General features: G+C 39.0%; 1 protein-coding gene across 1 annotated transcript in view; it reads right to left on the bottom strand.

The window, feature by feature from the left end:
* eipr1 (EARP complex and GARP complex interacting protein 1) overlaps positions 1-20,875 on the bottom strand; it is an 88,782-nt gene that overhangs the window by 42,142 nt on the left and 25,765 nt on the right. The window contains exon 5 of the mRNA XM_084743066.1: positions 7,375-7,474. Coding sequence (XP_084599192.1) covers positions 7,375-7,474 — 100 coding nt within the window. The remainder of the gene's footprint in view (positions 1-7,374; positions 7,475-20,875) is intronic.

Consider the following 20,875-nt stretch of genomic DNA (forward strand, 5'->3'; position numbering starts at 1 on the left):
CTTGATGCAGGATTTAATAGTTGTGTTGTCCAGTGTTGGTGTCAGAGGATAGAATCAACAAACCGCCTCCGTGGTCCTACTCGACCTCACGCTGGGGTCACGGCACAGGGGACACACACACACACACACACAAACACACACACAAGCAGACACTGAATTGATTAGAAGCAGAACAAATACATGTATTAAAGTTACAGGCACTGAGAAACAGTGCAGGCACAAAAGATTGGGATGTATGAATTCATTAATGTTTGAGTATTTGTCATTTACATTCATGTTCATAAGGGTTAAATTTAAATGATCACACTGATGACAATGGTGTTAAGAGTGCAAGTGGAGCTATTTTTCCTCATGAGCCTTGTATGCAGCAGCACAGCCATATTTAGTTTGTTGGATGATATTTTCTAATAGCGTTATATCCACCCTAGTGTGCTGTGAATGGCTATGACTACTGTCTCACTGGTTGTGAACATGCAGTCTGGCACTTGGGAGAAGTTAAGCAAGGTAGTTGTTAGCAAGGTAGCTGTTTCAGCTACAAAAGCTAGGTTTTGGGATTTTTTTTTTGTTAAAACAGACCCCTTCACAACATTAGAAAATGCCAATACTGCAGACACTTTGTTAAGGCAACAAGAACTAGCCAATCACAGCTCAGTAGTAGCCAATCACTGCACAGTGCGGAGGGACTAGGCAGAACAGTCTTGAGAAAAAAAGTAAATAAATAATGGGTTCCAATATGAAAGTTTCATTGCACAGCAAAGGCACACTCTGGACCACTGTAAAGATGGACTGGACTGACAGTGCTCCAAAAGTGAAGCCAAAATATTTTGATTGCCCCCTAATGCCTGGCTGCAGTATAGTTCATAAACCCCGCCCCCTCCATGTTAGCAGATGGGACATGGGACAAACTAAAAAAATCAAAGTATATGATACATATAGTACTTCTCCTGGCTAGTGTCCGGTCAGTAAAAAGAAATTAACAAGATGGGACTGGCCATTTAACAGGAAATTCATTCCATCACCAACAGAAGATGGCAGCACCTTTATCTGGGGTATTTTGCCTTCATTTTTGTACAGAGGGACGAAGTGAAGATGTGTCATCCATCTTTATATACAGTCTACACTCTCGGCACATGCAGTCCATTTGAACATTAGTTTTGGTTTCAATCTGGCCTCAGATCGACATTTCTGTCTACTTTGGACTTGCCAATGCCAATTTATTTATGTTGCTGGTTGTTAAATGTAATTGTGTTGGTGAGTCAAATTTACATGAAGTTTTGTGAGTCTATGTTTTCATTATTAAAGCACACAATTACACAATAAAAAAAAAAATGTTAAGGTTGTCACATGGGTTTGCCATCTTTCAATTGCTGTTACAGTAAGTTACCATCTGTGAAACTTTATACACAGGATTTCTGTTAAAAAGAAAGAAACAAAGCTGCAGATGGGTGTGCATGACATGAATGTGCTTTGAAATTCCCTTTGCTGGAAGATGAATTCACCATGTGAGTCATTAACATACAGGCAATTCCAATGATGTCAATGTTTTGTTTTGTTTTTACCAAGCCTTTATTAGCATCCAGCTTTTAGTTGTTTTGTTTTTCCATTTAACTTCACAGCCATCAAATAATGTTACTGTTCCCTGCTTCCACACTGTCGTACATATTTTGCTTGGAGTAAAGCCTGGGGTCAGGACAATGCTGGATTTTGCATTTCTAGCACTTTTTTGCTGCACTACATTGGAATTTTTATTGATGTGATTGATGATTTGTTAAATCAAGGTCAATCAGTCGTAACACCATTACAAAAATACTTAGTAGAATATATATTAATTTGAGTTGAGCCAATGAATAATGCCATTGACCATCATGATGGCTGACAGTCATCGACCATTGCCATTGTAAAATCTTGATTTAAAGGCTTTCTTTGTTTGAGGTAGTGTGTCACATCAGAGTTTCCCTAGAGCAGGGGATGCTGGCAGAGTTCTGTTGTTGGTATGTTGGAGAGAACATAAAAATAAGCTGTTGTTGCTGGTCATGGCACTGCATCTCCATATCTAGTTTATTATTTTCTTATTAAATCTGCCCAGTCAGGCAAATCCAAGATGCTTGGGTACATTGGTGTTTCTTTTCTGTGGGCCACTGTTTTGTGTGTTTCTTTCAATTGTATCATTATTTGAGCTATTGTTTTCTTAGCTAAGCTTCCTCAGTATAGCTAACCAAAAACAATATCATCGTCCATCACGTTTCACTGCTGACAATCAATTCAACACCAATTGGCAAACAGTCAACAGCCAGGTTTTCATTCAAATGTATTGCAAATTTTTACAAAAAAAACAAACAAAAAACTGTGACTAAATGCTCAATTTCATCCACTACTATTATACAATTACTAGGAGTTGGTTCATCAAGATGAGCAGTAGGTGGCACCAGATCTCATCTCAAAAACCATTATACCATTGCAGAGGAGGAGGATGCAACAGGGTGGCATGATCAAAAGAGTGCCAGTCTAACCTCAAATGGTGAAAATCAACATAGAAAATAGGATAAAAGTCAGACATTTCTGTTAGTTTCATGTATTAATGTGAGGAAGGTTCCATCAGATCTGTGTGGACCGATCATGGATGTATCATAGAACCATGAGAACGACGAGGAGGCTGTTGGAGCAGAAACGGCTGATTGGTAATGCTGGGTTAAATGTTTGCCCACATCAGAACTTATTCAGAAAAGATTTGTACATCTCCATTGAGTGCTTTACTTATTTTTTTAAAAAGGCTAAAACCACCCCTACTAGCCTAACATCAGCTCTGGGTCATTTACCCGCAGACACTGTGATCCTCTTCAGCATTTAGTGAGTTGTTAAAATATAATTTGGCGATTGTAGACTGTGATTAACGGCTTCAAATGGGTCTTAATATAGACGGTATTATCGAACATGATCAATTAATAAGTTGTGCTTGATGTTAACTGCTTTTTTTCTTACTGTTAGACTAGTCAACTAGTCTAAATTTTGTGTTTAATCGACATGGAAATTAATCGCCAGGGACATATATACAATATATATATATGGTTAACTGCAGTATAATGCAATAAATAATGCAAGAGGGAACACGTGATGCCACACATCTAGAACAGGTTTTCTCCCACCAAAATTTCCACTTGAGTGTGAACATGACACTATATTATGTGTAAAGATGTTTGCAGAATTCATGAATGTACATGAATTATGTAAAATGTGCACACCCATCAGGGATTCTCATGGATGCTCAACATATACTGTAGTGTATACAGTATGTTGCCCAAAGTAAAAGGTGTATGTGCATGTGGTAAGAAATTAAACACATTTTAAAGCAGTTACAAAACTTTTTCTAACTTTGGGTTGCCAACAAAGCTGAACTGTCAACACAACACACAACACACATGGAACAACGCTAGCTTGAAGCAAGTATCCATGTGCATTAGGAATAGCAGGAACGAATGTTGGTCTAAGGCCATGTTCTGAAGGAACAGAAATGAAAACGGCAAACTTTTCAATCATCCTAGAACATGACGAACTTCTCCACAGTTCAGTATTTACAGAGTTTTCCAGCTGCCTGGCGGTCACACAGTACATACAACAAACAGCTCCATCTGGTGAACAACTGAAATCACTGCATTTTCTGTAAAACAGATGATGATCCAAATGACCCAAAATAAAACTTGATCCATTTGAATGTGAATAAATAATATATAACCAGTTAACTGAGAACGTCCCCAGCAGACACACACTGATATAGCAAGAGACTGAGAAAGAGGTGAGTGTGTGCATGCATTTATCAAAACTGCGACTGGACATTTTTCAAAGCGTCACCTAACTGAGATCGGATGAACACACATGCATGCACTCACATGCAAACACACATACACACACAGTTGTATCTATTAGGTGTGTGACCCGGCTGCCCTTTATGCGAATCCCTCAACGAGCTTGAGCATGAATTACCAATGACCCATCTATATTCTTCTTCACTCATGGCTTCAAATGGAGCGCACACACACACACACGTACACACAACCTCATGAAAGCATGGGCCGACACTACTCTATTACCTCTTCCTCACAAACGTGCACATCTGACACACCATTATCTTGAGTCTTTAAATACATAATGGGCATTTTAATTGCAAAGCCGGCAGGCTGGAGACAGGGAATTTACGGTGAAGAGCCTCTTCACCTTGCATTAGGAAGGACACAACTACAAGAGAACTGACCAAAAGTACTTGCACACGTCAGTTACATGGTGATTCATTCATTTTTTGTCTTTTAAAAGCCACTATTGTATATTTCTGGGTGATAGGAATGAGAGAGAACTGAGTATGAATGCACTGAGTTGAATGCAAATGAGTTTGTCTCCCTGACAACATACAATGCTCCCGTACACAAAGACTGATCCATAAAGAAATGCTTTTCCCACTTTGGTGGGCTGAATGGCAGGAGTGTAAAGTAGCTAAGTACATTTATTCAAGCACTGTACTCAAGTACTTTAAATTTTTACTACTTTACACTTTTCAATTGAAGATGATACATAAATAAATAAGTATCCAAGATACTAATTTTTTGCTGAAATCAGATATTTTCCAACTCATTTTGGCTGACGATTGCCAATATATGCACATATTTTTCAATCCAACTGCAGAGAACATCACGTCTCTTCTGTAGGGGGATTAATATATTATTATGCCTGGTCCTATCGCTGGTGTCTATCTTATTGTTCTTCGCAAATTTGGAATGATCAGAATGACGGACAAGATTTAAATTTATAGGAATGTGTTGTGGCTCCTCTTCGCACAAAAAAACGCTTCTGAAGAATTGAGGATTATGCAAATTAGTTTGATGACAGATTAAAAGAAAAACAACTGTTGTGTTTGAAATGCAATTTTTCACAAATGAGATAACAAGAAATAGCATGTTTTCTTGCTGTTTTTTAGTAATGATTTGGTGACCAAGATGAAACTATTATTAAATGAAGTTGTACTGGCAGAAATGTGGTGATATATGTCATGATTCATGGGTTGTGATTCAATATATTACAAGATATTGCGATACTGTAAGTGATTTAGTGCTTTTTTAAATATGATATTAGGTAGAGAAGCACCGATTTCAATTTTCTTGACCGATTCCAATTTCCGATTTTTTTGAAGGGTCTGACCTGCCGTTTCCGATTTTGGCTGATTCTGATTTTCAGTCCTTCTAAGACCTGTTATTGACAGCATTCACAAACATTTTTGCAACTTTTCTTGTAAATATTAAATTGGATGTTTATCATAAAACACTGACTATTAAATATTCATTAAATACTACTTAAATTTTCTCCAAAGTCCTCCAGGTTGCAGCCAGGCCTTATTGTAGTCTTATATTAAGATTATGAATAGGGTGAACGTGATCTTGCATGCATGAAATCTGAGTTTAAAAAAGTTCACTTTTTTATGCAATCAGAACAGTGAAGGTAGATAACAACACTGCTATCTAGCAGCCGCTGGTTTAAACACAACACAAAATGAACCACTGCCACAACTCTTAAATAGAACAACTGAACTGAATGAATCAACTATTACTCTCCAGCTATTTTGATAATCAGTAAATCAGTTAAAGTAATTTCTTAAGAGAAAGTGTCAAAATTCTGTGATTTCAACTTGAAATGTGAATATTTTTTGGTTTCTTTCCTCCTTTATAACAGTATTTCTGACATTCTATAGACCAAACAGCTAACTGACAAAATGATCAACAGGTTGAGTGAAATGAAAATAATCATTGCTTCCAGCCCTAATCACAATATCACTGTAGAGTGTTTGTGAGAATCGACACAGTATCACAAAACATAATATCACGATACTCAAGTGTATCAATATTTTCTCACGCCGCTACTGACAACCGCCAAGTGGATGTATAAAGAACTACAGTTCAGGTCTGTGTGTCTGTTGGACACACATGAACACACAACAGCAGGAAACAGAAAGGCAACAGGACAAAGTGTGCACTTCAGCTGCACTCACGCAAAATCCAGCCATGTGGACCTTCCTGCAGGGTTGTGCTTAGGTTTGTGTTGGTGCAACTGTGTTTATTTGTGGTTTGAAACAATCATAAAATAATATTTGATTTCTCCAATTCAGTGCTTTGTTCTCGCTAATGCCGCTCCCTGTCTTCATTCACTGTTAAGCATGCTCGGCCATCGCTGCTCTCTGTGCCTTTAAAGGGACAAAATTAAAAATTTTAAATTCAAGATTTTCCCTTGGCCTGTAGTGCTATTTAGCAATCTAGATCTTTTAGGTGTGAGTAGCAGAGTTTTGGAGATATTGGCTGGAAAGATGTCTTCTTTCTTTCCAGTATAATCGGACAAAATGGAACTAAATGGCTTGTGGTGCTCAAAGCAGCAATAAATAAATAGATAAAGAAGGAAAGAAATAAAAAAAAGAAATAAAAAGAAAACATTTCTAAACCAAAAAAAAAAAAACCCAGAAAAATTCTAAACCAGTTTCTCTTTCTAAATATCATAACCCAGTTATTCAAGAAATAAGTTAGTTCCAGTAGATTCTAAAGCAGCTCTTGTGGATTCCACTGCGGAAAGAAAGTAGCTCCTACCTAAAAGGGCTCGCACTCCTCACTGCTTTTTTTTTTTTTGGTACTTTGAGCAACTCAACCCGTGTGCCATTTATGACAGCATAACTTTATTGTAACATTAATAAAAAACAAGAAATGTCTGTCCCCCGATTTAATGTTGGTACTTATGGCAGTCAATATTTCCTTATAATTTGAAATGAAGCTGTAGCAGCAACGTTCACCCTTTCACTCCGACGGTGGAAACGCACTAATAGCGGCATATTAATGCCCATGGCGTCGGAATGTAAGAGATATTTAACTATTAAATGGGTATAATGTTCTGATGTCCTCATACATTTGACCATGTGGTGCAGTTTAAGTGCATTTCATGTGAAACATGATGTATGACAGTGGCAGCACTAGTGAAGTGCGAAAACAGAAACAGTAAATGGCTTTTCTCTTACTTATTAAACAAGACTATTACTATCACTGTGGGAGAGACTTGACCAGAATAATATTAAAGTGGTCACAGCTTAGAAGCCTGCCCAGATACTGTGCATGTGTGTGCGTGTGTGTGTGTGTGTGTGTGTGTGTGTGTGTGTGTGAGAGAGAGAGAGAGACAGAATGAACAGTGGACACTCTGCTGTTGTCGCAGAGAGAGGATGTGTGCATCAGATAACACCAAGACGATATGGTTGTTATCAAATAATGAGTTAGCTATTGTGTGATATGGTGTGTGTGTTTGTGTATGTACTGTGCTTTACAGTGTGTGTGTGTGTGTGTGTGTGAGTGTGTGTTTTACCGTGGCCTGTGTGGAGCTCTCCTGCAGGTCCCAGAGTAGTGCGTGGTTATCGGCCAATGAAATCACACGCTTGCCGTCCCCCATGGGCTCCCACAGCACGCTGTAAATACACAAAACCACAAAGTCACAGTCAATTAGTATACAGATGTTGGTCAAACACACACATGGGCTCACGTGCGCATGCTGCAGACAGAAGGGAATGCTTGGATTTCACATGACAGCACCATGTATAATACCACAACTAAACCGATTTTTAACATCTGTGTGCGTATCCAGATCATGTCTGGGATTGCATACAGATGTATGGATGTATGTATCCTGCATGTATCAACAAGGAAAGAGTTAAAAAAATAATACACATTATAGATGTTAAAGGTTAAAGCTGGCGTTCTGCTATCTTTTTCTCTTTGTCATCAGATTCCATGGTTAGTCTGTGTCTCTTCCCTATGCAGTCTGTAATACAAGTCACAGATATGGGTCTCCATATTTATAAAGGCTCAGTAATTTGCTGAAACAGCTGGGCACTGTAGTTTTTAGCAAACATTAGTCAAACAGTTGGAAATAGTGCATTTGTCGGGACCTATTTGCAGATTAATACACATTCAGTGCTCTAGTGAGTATTTGGAGCAGCAGGGCAGTAAATGGGGGAGTCCAAATAAACTACAGTGTGTGTTCATGGTAATGAAGGAACACGTCACCCAGTGCAACAGTGTGGCTCTGCACACACAGTGTGTGTTTTTAATAGTTTCTGGACAACAAAGGAGCTCTATGGCACAGAGCAAAAGATATATCAGCCTTTGATACTCACACAATACTTGTTAGTAGCATCAGTTCATTATTGCTTTTGGTCATTTTGATGTTATGTTCAAGGCTCTATGATCCTCATGGAGTGAGTTAGAAAAGAAAAAAAAAACACTGATGACATTGATGTACGATCCAAAGGCCGATGCAGAGTCTACATATATATGTCTATGCCATATATTAGAGTCGTAGGGCTTATGCACACTGTACAGTGCCAGAAATTTGTCATAAATCAGGAGAAATACAGGAGACTTGTGACCCCGAGAGGAAATGAGAGGGTGCAATGAAAAGTCTACTGAGAAAATCAGGTGGGTTGGCAAGTATGTGTTGTATTTTCTTGGTTTTAAAGGCTGCATTACAGTAAAGTGATGTAATTTTCTCAACTTAGCAGACCGTTCTAGCTGCTCTGTTATTTGCCTTCATCCACTTTAACCAATTTCGCCCCTGAAGAAAAGTATTTCTGACTGATTCTGATGACCATTTGTCAAAAATGTTACTGTGTTAATATTTTGTAAAAGCACCAGCAGTCAAACCTACAATATTTTTGTAATATTGATTTTTAAGTATTTGGTCAATTCCAACAGATCCCTATAAATATTACTATTAATATTACAGTGCCTGTAATAAGCATTAGTAAATAGAAACAAATCCTTTGTAAGATGCTTATTAATATGTGTTAATAATAGCTTAATAAATATTTATTGTTATTTTATTATTGAAGAAACTTATGAACAGACTTAGGAATGTTAAGAAAGCCTTAAGAGGTTTTGATAATTATTTAAAAACAACTTACTCATTATGTCATTGTTGAACCTCTACTAAGCTTTTGATGTTGCTTTATAAAGATTTCTACATAATTCATTATGCATTTATTAGCAGTTAACTATGCATGCGTTAAAAGTTAACTACACATTTTGGGGGTACCTGATCTGGTGTGAACAGTGTGCATAATAAGTGCATAATAAAGACTTAATTAACCTCAATAAGGAGTGTTCACACTTTAGATCAGATAACCCCAGTTAACTAATTATGAGTGCATAGTTAATAAATGCATAATAAAGTATAGTAGTAGAAACCCAATCAAGCAACAACAAATTACAAAATAGGAAAGTTAATTAAACTGTTAACAAATTTCTTATAAGTACTTATGAATGTCTTATAATCTAAGAAATAACCAATTAACTAACAGTCTTACTAACATATTAATGCTCCTAAGCATCTGTTACCTATATATTAACACTGACTGCAGGCACCTTAATGTGAAGTGTTACAGATTTTTCTATATTTCTGCATATTTCCCCAGTTCTTCTAAATGTCTAATTTTGTAAGATTACAAACACATTTCCTTGGTCAGTACAAAATTCTTTCACACCTCGCAAGCTTCTGTAACCCACATTCAGGTGTCTTTTTACACTGTTGTTAATTTGGTTCTGGTAGTACATCCACTGCTGGCTTACAGGCAGAACAACAATGCCCCCCATTCCATGTTCATACATTTTACACAGAACGTCAAAGCGGAATAATGCAACATCATTCCCGCCTTGAACAGGCTTTGTAAAAGGGGCTTGCGTCACTACCACCAGTCAGAACAGCTTAGTTCAGTGTGTGTAGTTTGTCATGTTACTTGATGTCTGCATTGAAAAATCCCTCAAAACACTGTGACACCACAGAGAGCAGGTGTGACCTGCACAAATTAGGCTGCAGCAGCTAATCATCATAATTGCCCATGAAAGTAACAATAGCATACAACTGAGTTCTGCTCGGGTAGGACTTATTGGCAAATCCAGCAGCCCAATTCTGTCAATCTAGTGTTCAAACACAGCAGTGGGATACATGGCTGCCTCACTGGTGTTAAAAGAAGTGGTAGCTTTTACTGCATACTTAGCTTTGATTCCTCCCTGCATACTACTTTCCACAGAGAACTGATTCCTCACTGCATGCCTCTTGGAGTTGTGATTCTCCACCGTGCTCTACTTAAAATATGTATTCTGTGTGCGAGCCATAGATACCTAACCAGACCTGACACACTGGAGCACAACTGTTGCTTTATAATTCCCTTGGTGTTGATTGGATCACTTGTATGCGTTTGTTGTTTGCTCTCCTTGGTTTGGATAGGCTTAGAGGCTAAATGTAGGCAGAGACACAACTACGTGGGATAAGAAAGGGGACACAGCCCAAGTGAGAAAGCAGTGCTTTTAACTCTGACTCCTGTCGACTTTAAAAGCAATATGTCAGTGCAGTCAGAGACCCGGCAATAAGCTAAACATAACCTTGGCCTGGAAAAGCTGCTATATGCTTGTTAAGGTTTTGATTCAGTGTGACTTTTCAGCTCAAGAAAAAATCTGTGTCTAATCTGGGTTAAAGGATGTAAAATGTCATAGAGGTACAGATGTGGTCTGGCTGAAGGTTTGGCTGTCTGAGCCCGTCACAGCTTCAAAGCGGCTGTCATTAGAGGTTTACAAAACGATGCCATTTATTTAAAGAGTTCATCAATTAGACAACTCCATTTTCTTGGACTCATTTGTCAACTTGAAACAGGAGCAACAGTTCCAGTGTTTCAGAGAGGGTGTGTGCTATAGAAGGTGAGGGTGTTTGCAGGAGATAAAAGAAATGACAGACGAAGGGAGGGAAGACAGAGTTAAAGTTTGCGTTTGGATTTAATCCAAGTTTCAAATATGCATAGTCCTATTAGAAAAGGTGGAGCAGAGAGGGGGAGGTGGCACTTGGGGTGGTTGGGAAGAGTGTTTATAAGGGCTATAAATTCATGGCTGCTGAGGGACAGCTTTTATTGCCCTACTGAAGACTAGAAGTCATGGACTTGGGACGCAAAGACACACACAAACACACACCACATTTTTGCCCAGTGATCTTTACCCTCTGAGGCAGCTGGATTCGTAAGATCATGCAAGAGTCCATCTGGCCAGGCTTCAAGTTATCCATTTGTGTGTGCACCAGAAGTGTTGCAGCCAATCAGCATCCTAGGATGGACTACTGGCAGCTACGGACGTGGTTTTTGATGCGACAACAGCGCGAATCGTCCATGGAAGCGCCTCAAACAAAAAAGCTTAAATGAGGTTAGCGTAGATACTAGGGTTGTGCATTAGCAAGAATCTGGGCACGTGATACCAATCACAATACAGGAATTATGATTCAATATATTGTAACTTATTGTGGCGCTGTAAGCAAGATGATACATTGCTTTTTTTTAAATCTAATTGTGGGAAAGTTGTCATTGTATGAAGAAAAAACACAATATGTATAATATTTAAACTAAAAAAAGTTAACTTTTTTAACACAACACAAAATTAACCATAAATCTTTGCATGTATCACCACAATATCACGATAGCGTTTTGAGAACCGATATGGTATCACAAAATATAATATCAGGATACTCAATATTTTCGATATTCTTTTATACGACAATAGATATTGTGATAGCATCAGTTATATCAGAACTGGAGGATATTTCTTCATTGAAAGAAGAGCAAAGAACAGAACTGAAGGCTTTACTCCATGGAAAACATGTTTTCACTCTTCTCTTGACTGGCTTTGGCAAGAGTTTGATCTGACTGGTTGAAGTTAGCCTTTGTTCAATGTGATAGACAGATGGTTCATCCAATGACCTGCCGAGTGTTTTATGAAAGTGCCTGCCCTTTTCCAAAAGGGACAACTTTCTAAGGATGACTTCCCAGATGGTTCTGTGTAACAAATCATCTGGCGTGTCAGGTTATGGAGATGCACCCTAACCTTTTTCAAATGTAACTTAATACAATATATGTCACACGTTCATAGAAGTTTTGTGTAATCAGTGTTCACTCATGGCCATAAGGCATTTCCTTCCAAACACAGTCACACTGTAAAAGATAGGCAAAAGAAATTCAGTTCTTATCCTGTACAATTCCTAGGTTTAGTTGAACTTACTATGAAGAAAATCAAGCTGGTATCTTCACCCTTAACACATCTACACACCTGGACCTACCTGGACTAATGATTTGAGGAAAATATTGCAATTTTTATTACAATACTGTATTTGACTGCCATACAATTGCAATTATTTTCTATAAAATACACTCCAGGCCTGTATTTGTAGCCTATTTAGTCTTCAGTTCATGAGACTTAAAATTAGTAGTACACTAATTTTACTCAATCATTTTCAAATATAATCAAGTCATAGAAATATGATGTAGCATTTTAATAATAGCGACTGCTGTCCAGTTATGGTTATAATGACACACTGCTGGTCAGCCACAGCGAATAACGTTTTAAAATCTGTACGACACTCCCTAATGACGGTTGATAGTCACAGCTCTACACTGTGACTTATTCAGATAGCGTTAGCTTCACAGACTGACAGGACAAACAACAGCATTACCAGTAATCATGGACGTCCACATTCAGAGCTTTTGAGGGCTAATAGATTAAAACAATACTGCTGACTGTCTGTTGGCTGGTTGTCATCTACTCAAAAGGAACCTAAGTGCTAGGTAGTGTTACCCGTCTGAAAATAACATGATCCCATCAGCTAACGCTACATTGATTATCTTGACAGAGACTTGCCACTTGACTGTTTCTGTTTTCTTTTTTTTCTTTTTTTTGAAGAAAAAAGATGCAGGCCATGTCCTATCTGCCAATACCTTCAAATGATACATACAGGTGCTCTTCCTTGAAGAAACCATTTGTCTGAGTACAAACAGTACAGGTATGCAAAAAGTATATAAACCAAACAGCTGCAAGAATTTAATTGGGTTTAAGTCTTTCAATTATGGTTCATTTCCAGCAGTTGAGTAGGGCTGTCCCAAATAGCATCTTATGGGCTTCAAAGCTTCAGTAGCAATTTTTTTCAAAGCTTTGCTACCACAGAGGGAGGGAGGAGAGACATATGACAGAGATAGCATATGCCTCATCCTCTTCTCCGAGCAGCCAACTGCCTTGTCATCACTCGTTCTGTTGGGGTTTTATCAGTCTGCGTCCAGCTCATGCTGATGTCTCTCTCTGTCAGAGGGGCAGTGGTCTGAGACTCAACGGAGGCACGGAGGCCAGTTCAGAGTGTCCAGCTTGCGCTCAAGCAGCAGCAGCAGCAGCAGCAGCACCTGCTGCTCTGTCAAAGTCAGGGAGAGAGAGAGAGAGAGAGAGAGAGAGAGAGAGAGAGCGTAGGCGCACAACATGGGGACCCACTAGAGGAAGCAGCAGCAACTTCAGCGTGAGCTTGATGCAGACCGACCAAAGACCAGCAGCAGGGGCAACACTGAGGCTGCCAGCAGGAAAATATACATATATATGAACAAATAAAGACTAGTTTTGCCTTTCAAATACCATGGCAAAGAATGAAGCTTCAAAACATTCGGTGCAACCCTATAGCTGTTTAAACGTGAGCTTGACAGTTGGCAAAAATGATTGTTGTTAACCAATTGGTTTTTGTTTTTTAGATTGTTAAGACTGTTAATAAATTGAGTTAGAGCCTGGTTGAAAGCGAAATTGCCTTTGATGAAACTGTTTAATGCTACAAGGAAAAGCTGGAGCAGTGAAAAATTGCTTGTCTAAGCTTGGCTAATGGTGTTGCCTCCAACTTAGCTTGTCAAGTCATCAGTTATTGGTTTTTGAATGTAAGGCACTTAATCTGTTACAACAGCCACTCAGGTAGTAGCAAAGTCCGCTGGTCAAGTCAGTTACACATGGTCAGCTGGCCAAATAGCATTATATACAGTATATATCTAAACTGTCTATATATATAAATGATGGAACTGCTTTGGGAAAAGGCATGTATATTCTATTTTCTTATTCTGTTGAAGTGCCCATGGATGGATCCAAATTCTCAACCTTATAATGTCTTTTACGTTTTCGCCATTTCATCAATATTAGAAATGCAACTAAGTGACTAGAGCCACACTACAATTGGTACTGCTTCATGATCAGCATGGAGAAGAGGAATTATTACAGCAACTGGTAACCCTCACAATGTACACATGGCATGTGCAAACCTGCCAACATTTAGATTTCAAAATATGGGATTTTTTTTTTGGCGGAGGATTGGGAGTTGGATAGTAAATAAATGAAATGTTAAGACGCCTTCTGTGCCTCAACCGTGCTCTTGTGCCGTTGGGAGCTGATATGTTGGCTCATGTCGTTTTTCCCACTGTGCCCTATTTTAAAATCCACCCTACAGGCTTTACTGATTGTGCATGTGGTGTGGATTGTGAATGTAGATTGTGTTTTCATAGTTTCAATCTGGCGACTTGGGTGAGGTCAGACGAACACACAAAACTTATGGATCTGTGTATGATGATTATTTATAATAAAGTTTGGAGGGAGTGTAGATTCCGAGAGTTTCCTGGGAGTAACAACAAAATAGGGGGTCATTGGGAGATAACTTTAAAATATGGGAGAAACCGGGGAAAAACAGGAGCTTCACAGGAGCACAGGATGCGCGCAAACTCATATTACTGACAATAACAAGCATCAACGAGTCTACACTGGAAGCTGATCAGCTGTTCATAAGTTCCTATTATCTGTCAATGTAAAGTTCAGCCTGTTACCCTGAAAACAAAAGCCCACTGCTCTGAAATAAAACACTGAACGAGAAGTTAAGTGGCTGCCTGTCTCACCGCCTGCCAAACTCCATTAACATTTTGCTCAATTTAACAGTTATAAGCATCTACGCCTACAAGATTATTAATGATTTCCAACAACTCATAAACAGACACTTGTTCATACGGTGAAAATTTGAAATCTAATTAACATGAAACAGGTGTACAAAACAGTGTTCCAATCCAGAATAGAAATTTCAGCACAGCTTGGCTGTAGCGTCCAGGTCAAGTGAAGCGAGTATTTTTAACTTAAACTGTTCTGTTCTTGATCTCTGATGACACATTGTCCTCATTTTATGATTTATTACAATATATTACAGATTTCTCCTTTGACACAGGACTTAAAAAAATCTGACATGAAACTTTAACCTTAACAAATATATGCCCCACACCAAAAACCTTACCCTGACTTGAACAAAAAACAATTATCAGCCCTTAACGGTTAAGGTTTCTGTCCTCACATGGGAGGCGAGTCCCCGTAACGTGACAGAGTGATCAGATTTATGTCCCCACAATGTGATCAATACCGTACACACACAGCTTGGTGGGGCACCTCACTGCAGCTCACAGACCTTATAGATGGAGGCTGCAGCGTGACAGATACCACCTCTCTTTCTCTCCCACACACACACACTCTCAAACACATAAATCAGCACACCATAGGACCAATTAAAGTATACTCACCACTTTGGGATTTACACACAGTATGCTTCCCTATAGTATCAATTAATTCATGCAATAGAGGGAGGAAGAGGGAGAGGCAGAGGGTGTAGGGTGTACAGTATCTCATATTGCCTTCCTCTCTTATTAAAGAATATAAGTTATGTGAATTTGACCTTGAGCTTTGCAACAAGCTGGCACACCGTCTACTGGAATGGTATGTAAATACCGTCAGGGAGAGCTATGGAGGTTTTACAGCCCCATATATCTAAGTCTGGGACACAGATGCACTTCTCTCTCTCTTTGTCTCTCTCTATGTCTCTCGCTCATCAGATTGTTCCCCTGCTTTGCTGTGCTTTGCATCCATATGAGTTTAATCCCAGCCCCTCGTATACAAAGACAATAGCCAACACAAACAAAGTGTGTGTGTGTGTGTTTCCTCCTTCTGGATAAGATTTTAGCTTGGATACAGGGACACCAAGGGCAGTCTGTGTGTGTGTGTGTGTGTTGCAGTTTGTGAGAACCAGCTTGAGTTTTAGTTTTTCCGAAGGAGGGCATTTTTGCTTTGTTTTGTTTGGGTTAAGGGTAATCACTTGATATCACAATGTGGGTCTTATTTACACAGTTTTGGCCATCATTTCTTATGGTTATGATAACAGATGTACTCACCAAAGAAATTGCTGAGATATGGGAACATGGCTTTATTACTACACAAACATACGACAGGGTTTTTCCTTCCCTAGACTTATCCCTAACCGCAACCACTTGTTTTCTGAGAGCTTAACCTCAACCAAAACTTATCCTAACACCAAAGACAGAGGCCAGAGATACAGGAAATATTATTTTCAGGGGGTGGGACATATTTTTCAAAAGGGAACAGCTTTGACACAAGACCAATTCCTGGTTGGCAAAATACCCAGATGCACTAAAATTCTGACATCTCTTAATGAAGCTTTTACCTCTTCTTTCAACAGAAGTTTCAACAAATAACCAAGAATCAAAATGTATCCAGTTAAACAATGCTTGCCTTTAATCCTTTTGTACCCAGATATAAAAAAAACATAGTATTTGTATGGTTTTGCCTACTGCCAATCACCACAAGCGCCCTACGAACTAAGGTAAGGTGTGATTGCCGCACGACTGCAGCAGGTAGAGCCCATACATTCTGGGGTGTGGTGAAGGCGAGTGTGGTGTATTTGATGGAGCTGGCAAATCAGCGAGCCAAGATGCCACCAAAATGTTGGAAAGAACGGCTCTACTACACGCCTGTGGCATCTGATAAAAATAAATGCAGAAAATGCTGAAGGATTATTTTAAGAATGCTTCTATTCACATGATGGGCATCAAATAACAGAAGATGAGGTGTCAAATCAAGTAGTGGCATTGTTTACAAAGGTGGTAGTTGTGTTTCCTCTGCCATAACCACAAAATAAAACTATTTCTTCCAACACAGAAAACATTAGGTTAATTGCTCCACATTTTTTGCAGACGCTGATCAATTTGACAGTTAAAAAAAACATCCCATTTTGGCTGTTGTCTGGTTAATGAGCTCTCTTCAAGCCACTGTCCACAGACAGGCTTAACCAGCACATTTGAGTATTTTAACTAGACCATCAAAGTGGCGACTCTGGTAACTAGAAAAATGATCTGGCTGAACGCATCACATCATGTTCATCAGAACCTCCAAGCCGTATCAATATTTTAAGCTTATTTAATTAATATTGAATGGGGACCTTCAGTGTTCAGAGCAAGTAGGTCATCATGGCAAAGTCATGAGTCCAAATTAAGAAGGCTGCAGATGTTATTTCAATCAACATTTGATATCTTCAGCTACTCCTCTCATTTTCAAGTTTGAGCTAAAACTTTTGTCAGCTTTGTAACAATGCATTTTTCTAATAATCCAGTGGGTTTTTACCTGGTTTATTTATCTTAAGAAGTATTAGAATTCTAAGTCCATAGAGGAACAATTAAGCTATCAGTACATCTTAAAAACTTTCAAAACTTTGGAGACACATGGTTTATATAGTACTTCTTAAAACCAAACCTAATTAGATTAGATAAGGGATTTCAAAGCAGATTCTGTTCTCAGTTAGGACTCAATAAAATGCTATCAAACCTCAACTTAAACTGTATTTATACAGATAGAAATGATAGCAAAATTATAAAACTAGTTTCCAAGTTGTAATAAATTGGAAATATCCTGTAAAGCCTGTGTAAACCCAAATCGACAACAGCCTGCTAACTATGTCATTTAGGGTCTTACGTAGGTAATCACTAGCATCTAAACAAGCATTAGAAATTAGTTTAGTTTTAATCCAAACTTGAAATATTATCATTTAAGTTTGTTACACTTTCTTGACATTAGGTTTGAATTGTTCAGACTTTTTTTTTTTTTACAAAAAATATTTTCACAAACCAACCTTTAAAAAGTCCAGATCAATTGTTCCACCAAAACGGTGCGACAAAACCTTTTAGCCCCCACTAAATCTGCCTATTTGAGACTGAGCCAAGTCAACAGCTACCACTGCTTGAGCCACAGCCACTAACATGAGTTTGGATCTGGACTAAGACACCAAAGTCACACATTACCACAAACAAGTGAACCGATTGAGGTGGCAGAAGACTCCCATCAAACAAGTCCTCAGTTCCCCATAGCACAAGGTTGTCTGACAGTGAGTAAATATAGTCTAAACTTTATATGTACACTGATTTTAGGTGGTCTTTGTTTAGGTGGCTAAAATGCATTTTGCCGCTCAGCCTGTCCACAGAGTTATGTTGCTCAGCCTCCATATTGGTACTCCTGAGGGAGATGTCAATCAAAACATGATCTATACAGTCTTGAGAAATGGTCAAAACAGCAAAGTGAGCTTTTTTAAAACTAGCTTTTTTAATAGTTATTAACAATGGTCCTGGTTTGCCAATATTTCCTAAGTCTCTAATTTGTTCTTAAAAAAGGTCCTAAGAAAAGTCAAAGTCAAATTCATGAAGGTTTTCTTAAACCATAGGACTGTTTGTATCTGTGGTCTTATAATGATGAATGTCACTGTCCTTGAAAGTGTCAGTCGTTCCTAATTAGCACAAGTAAACACCCCACCGATGCCCATATAAGGACATAAGACTGCAGGGCCGCGTACAAACACAAGAATCACACACAGAAAAGTTGAGAAAGAATCCAAGAGTGCCATCGCAAATCTAAAGACGAGGAGCGCTGTCAGCTTCAGTTTTATCTCCTCGGGCATCTCCTATATCAGAATCAGACGTAAGCAGAATTCAAACAATTTGTCTGCACTTTTTATCTAAAAGCTGTACAACCATAAAACATGCTGACACATTTAAACACCAGTGTGTGAAACCTAAAAGCAGGTGATTATTTCAGTGAGTAATTGTTCTCTTCTTCAACATGTCCATGTGTTTAAAAAACTGTTACTAATAAGCGTAGTTTGTATTAAAATCTAAACATTTGCATTTGCAGTATAGACCAATAACTGTATAATTTAAAACTCAAAAAGGCTCAATGCAATGGTTCTATTTTTATAAGGTTTTACATATCAACTCTTACTGAGGCAACCACCCTCTGATGTGTGCACCCAGGACCTGATCAGCTGCCCTCATCGGATGTTAGAAGCTGTCCTGGACAACTCCAGAGTTTACTAAACATTAAAAAAACAAAAAACTAAGAAAGAAATTCAGTGAAACTTGTTTGGTTGTTTCTCTCTTAAGACTAACATATTAAAATACCATAATGCTTTGTTATTAAAACTATTATAAATTATGAAAATATGTTTGGAATTTAAAATCTTATTATACAAATGTGGAATTGAAAAAAAAATGCAATAAGCAATTATTTTGCACATACATGTCAGCACTAAAATGCATGTAAGTGTGCTCTTGAGTGAACGCCACAATCGTTGTGGAAACTGTGTAAATGGCTTTCAGGAAGAAACGTCTGGTGAATGACACCCATTTATCTTCACCCAGATTTTTGTGGTCGCTTAATGAGACACTCATAATTGAATACGCATTTTTACAATTTTAAGCTGAATTCCGAATACCGCTTCCTTCGGGAAAGCGGTACAGAAACATAAACTCACGAACCACCAGACTGAAGGACAGCTTCTTCCCCAGAGCTGTGAAATCTATCAGTCCCCCCTTGCACACACATACCACCCCCCCTGCAGACGAATATACAAATAAGTAAACAAGCCCCCCCCCCTCTGCAGATTCAGTCACACTCAGACCTCCTGACTCAGGCAGGCATACACTCACCCACCACGCCTAAACACTGGGACTCGCACTGATTGCACTTTACCTTAACATATTATTCCCTGTATGGCTGCTGACTCTTGCACATATTTATGTTTATTATGTTTTTATTTATCATTATTAATACTTGTATTGTGTGTTTATCTTAACCATGTGCCGAGAATTACTAAATGAAATTTCGTTATGTGTAAGCATAAGGACAATAAAGAACTTGAACTTGAACTTGAACTTGAATTTTGCAGCCAGGCACCAGGAATATTTTTGACCAGTTGCTGCAGGGCTTGGAGGAAAAACCACCAGACCCACAAACTTCAGTGCAACACCTGCATCATGGTGTTTAATATAAGATGTAGTTGAAAAGGCTGGATCGCAAAGGCCCTGTAATCGACTGATAGCCCCCATCGTACGCACAGACACACACATACGGCTGATAGTCTGCATGAGAGCCCACTCCTGGGGTCCAATTGATTGGACTAGGAGACCCTCACAGTGAAAATCACGCTCACTGATCACCCAGAAATCGGCCTCCACACACATACACACTTTTACATGTCCAGGCGCACACACATACAAAAAGTGTAGACACCGATCGCACTACAGGATAAAAGAGCCTTGACATATATACAGCCAGACTCATTTCGAGTGAAGCCTTTTACACAAAATGCTCCCACAATAATACACATGATTGCATTCATGTGTGTGTGCCGCAAACACCTCTTACCCCCTCCTGTCGCACCCCACTTTAGAAAATCAGCCTTGTTGCCTTTTGCGCTTTACCATTCCCGCCTAGAGTCCTGATTGGCTCAGATGGCTCCGTGGGAATCGATTTGCTCAACCCAATCGAAACCAAGTGGGAGAAGAAAAATAAGAAGGAGAAGGGGAAAAAACAGAGCCATGGTGCACACATAAGCACAAAAACAACAAGAAAACAGCTTTGTTTAGCCCTGTTTTGGGTTTTTTTTTTGGGGGGGGGGCGTATTTTGCAGATATTTCCATTCAGAGCACGCTTCACAACAGGGCAGAGGCTCAAATGTTTGCCCACCCAAACAATGAGGGGATTTGGAGGAAGGAGAAAGTGTTATTGTTGGTGGGAGTGGAGGGACACCGGCGGATAACACACACATAAAGGATGCGGGCTACACACGGGCAGACACGCTAGAGTGGACGCAAACACGCATGGGCAGGTGAACA

Source organism: Lutjanus erythropterus, chromosome 18 (assembly GCF_056507025.1).
Source record: "Lutjanus erythropterus isolate fLutEry1 chromosome 18, fLutEry1.hap2, whole genome shotgun sequence".
Lineage (NCBI taxonomy): Eukaryota > Metazoa > Chordata > Actinopteri > Lutjaniformes > Lutjanidae > Lutjanus > Lutjanus erythropterus.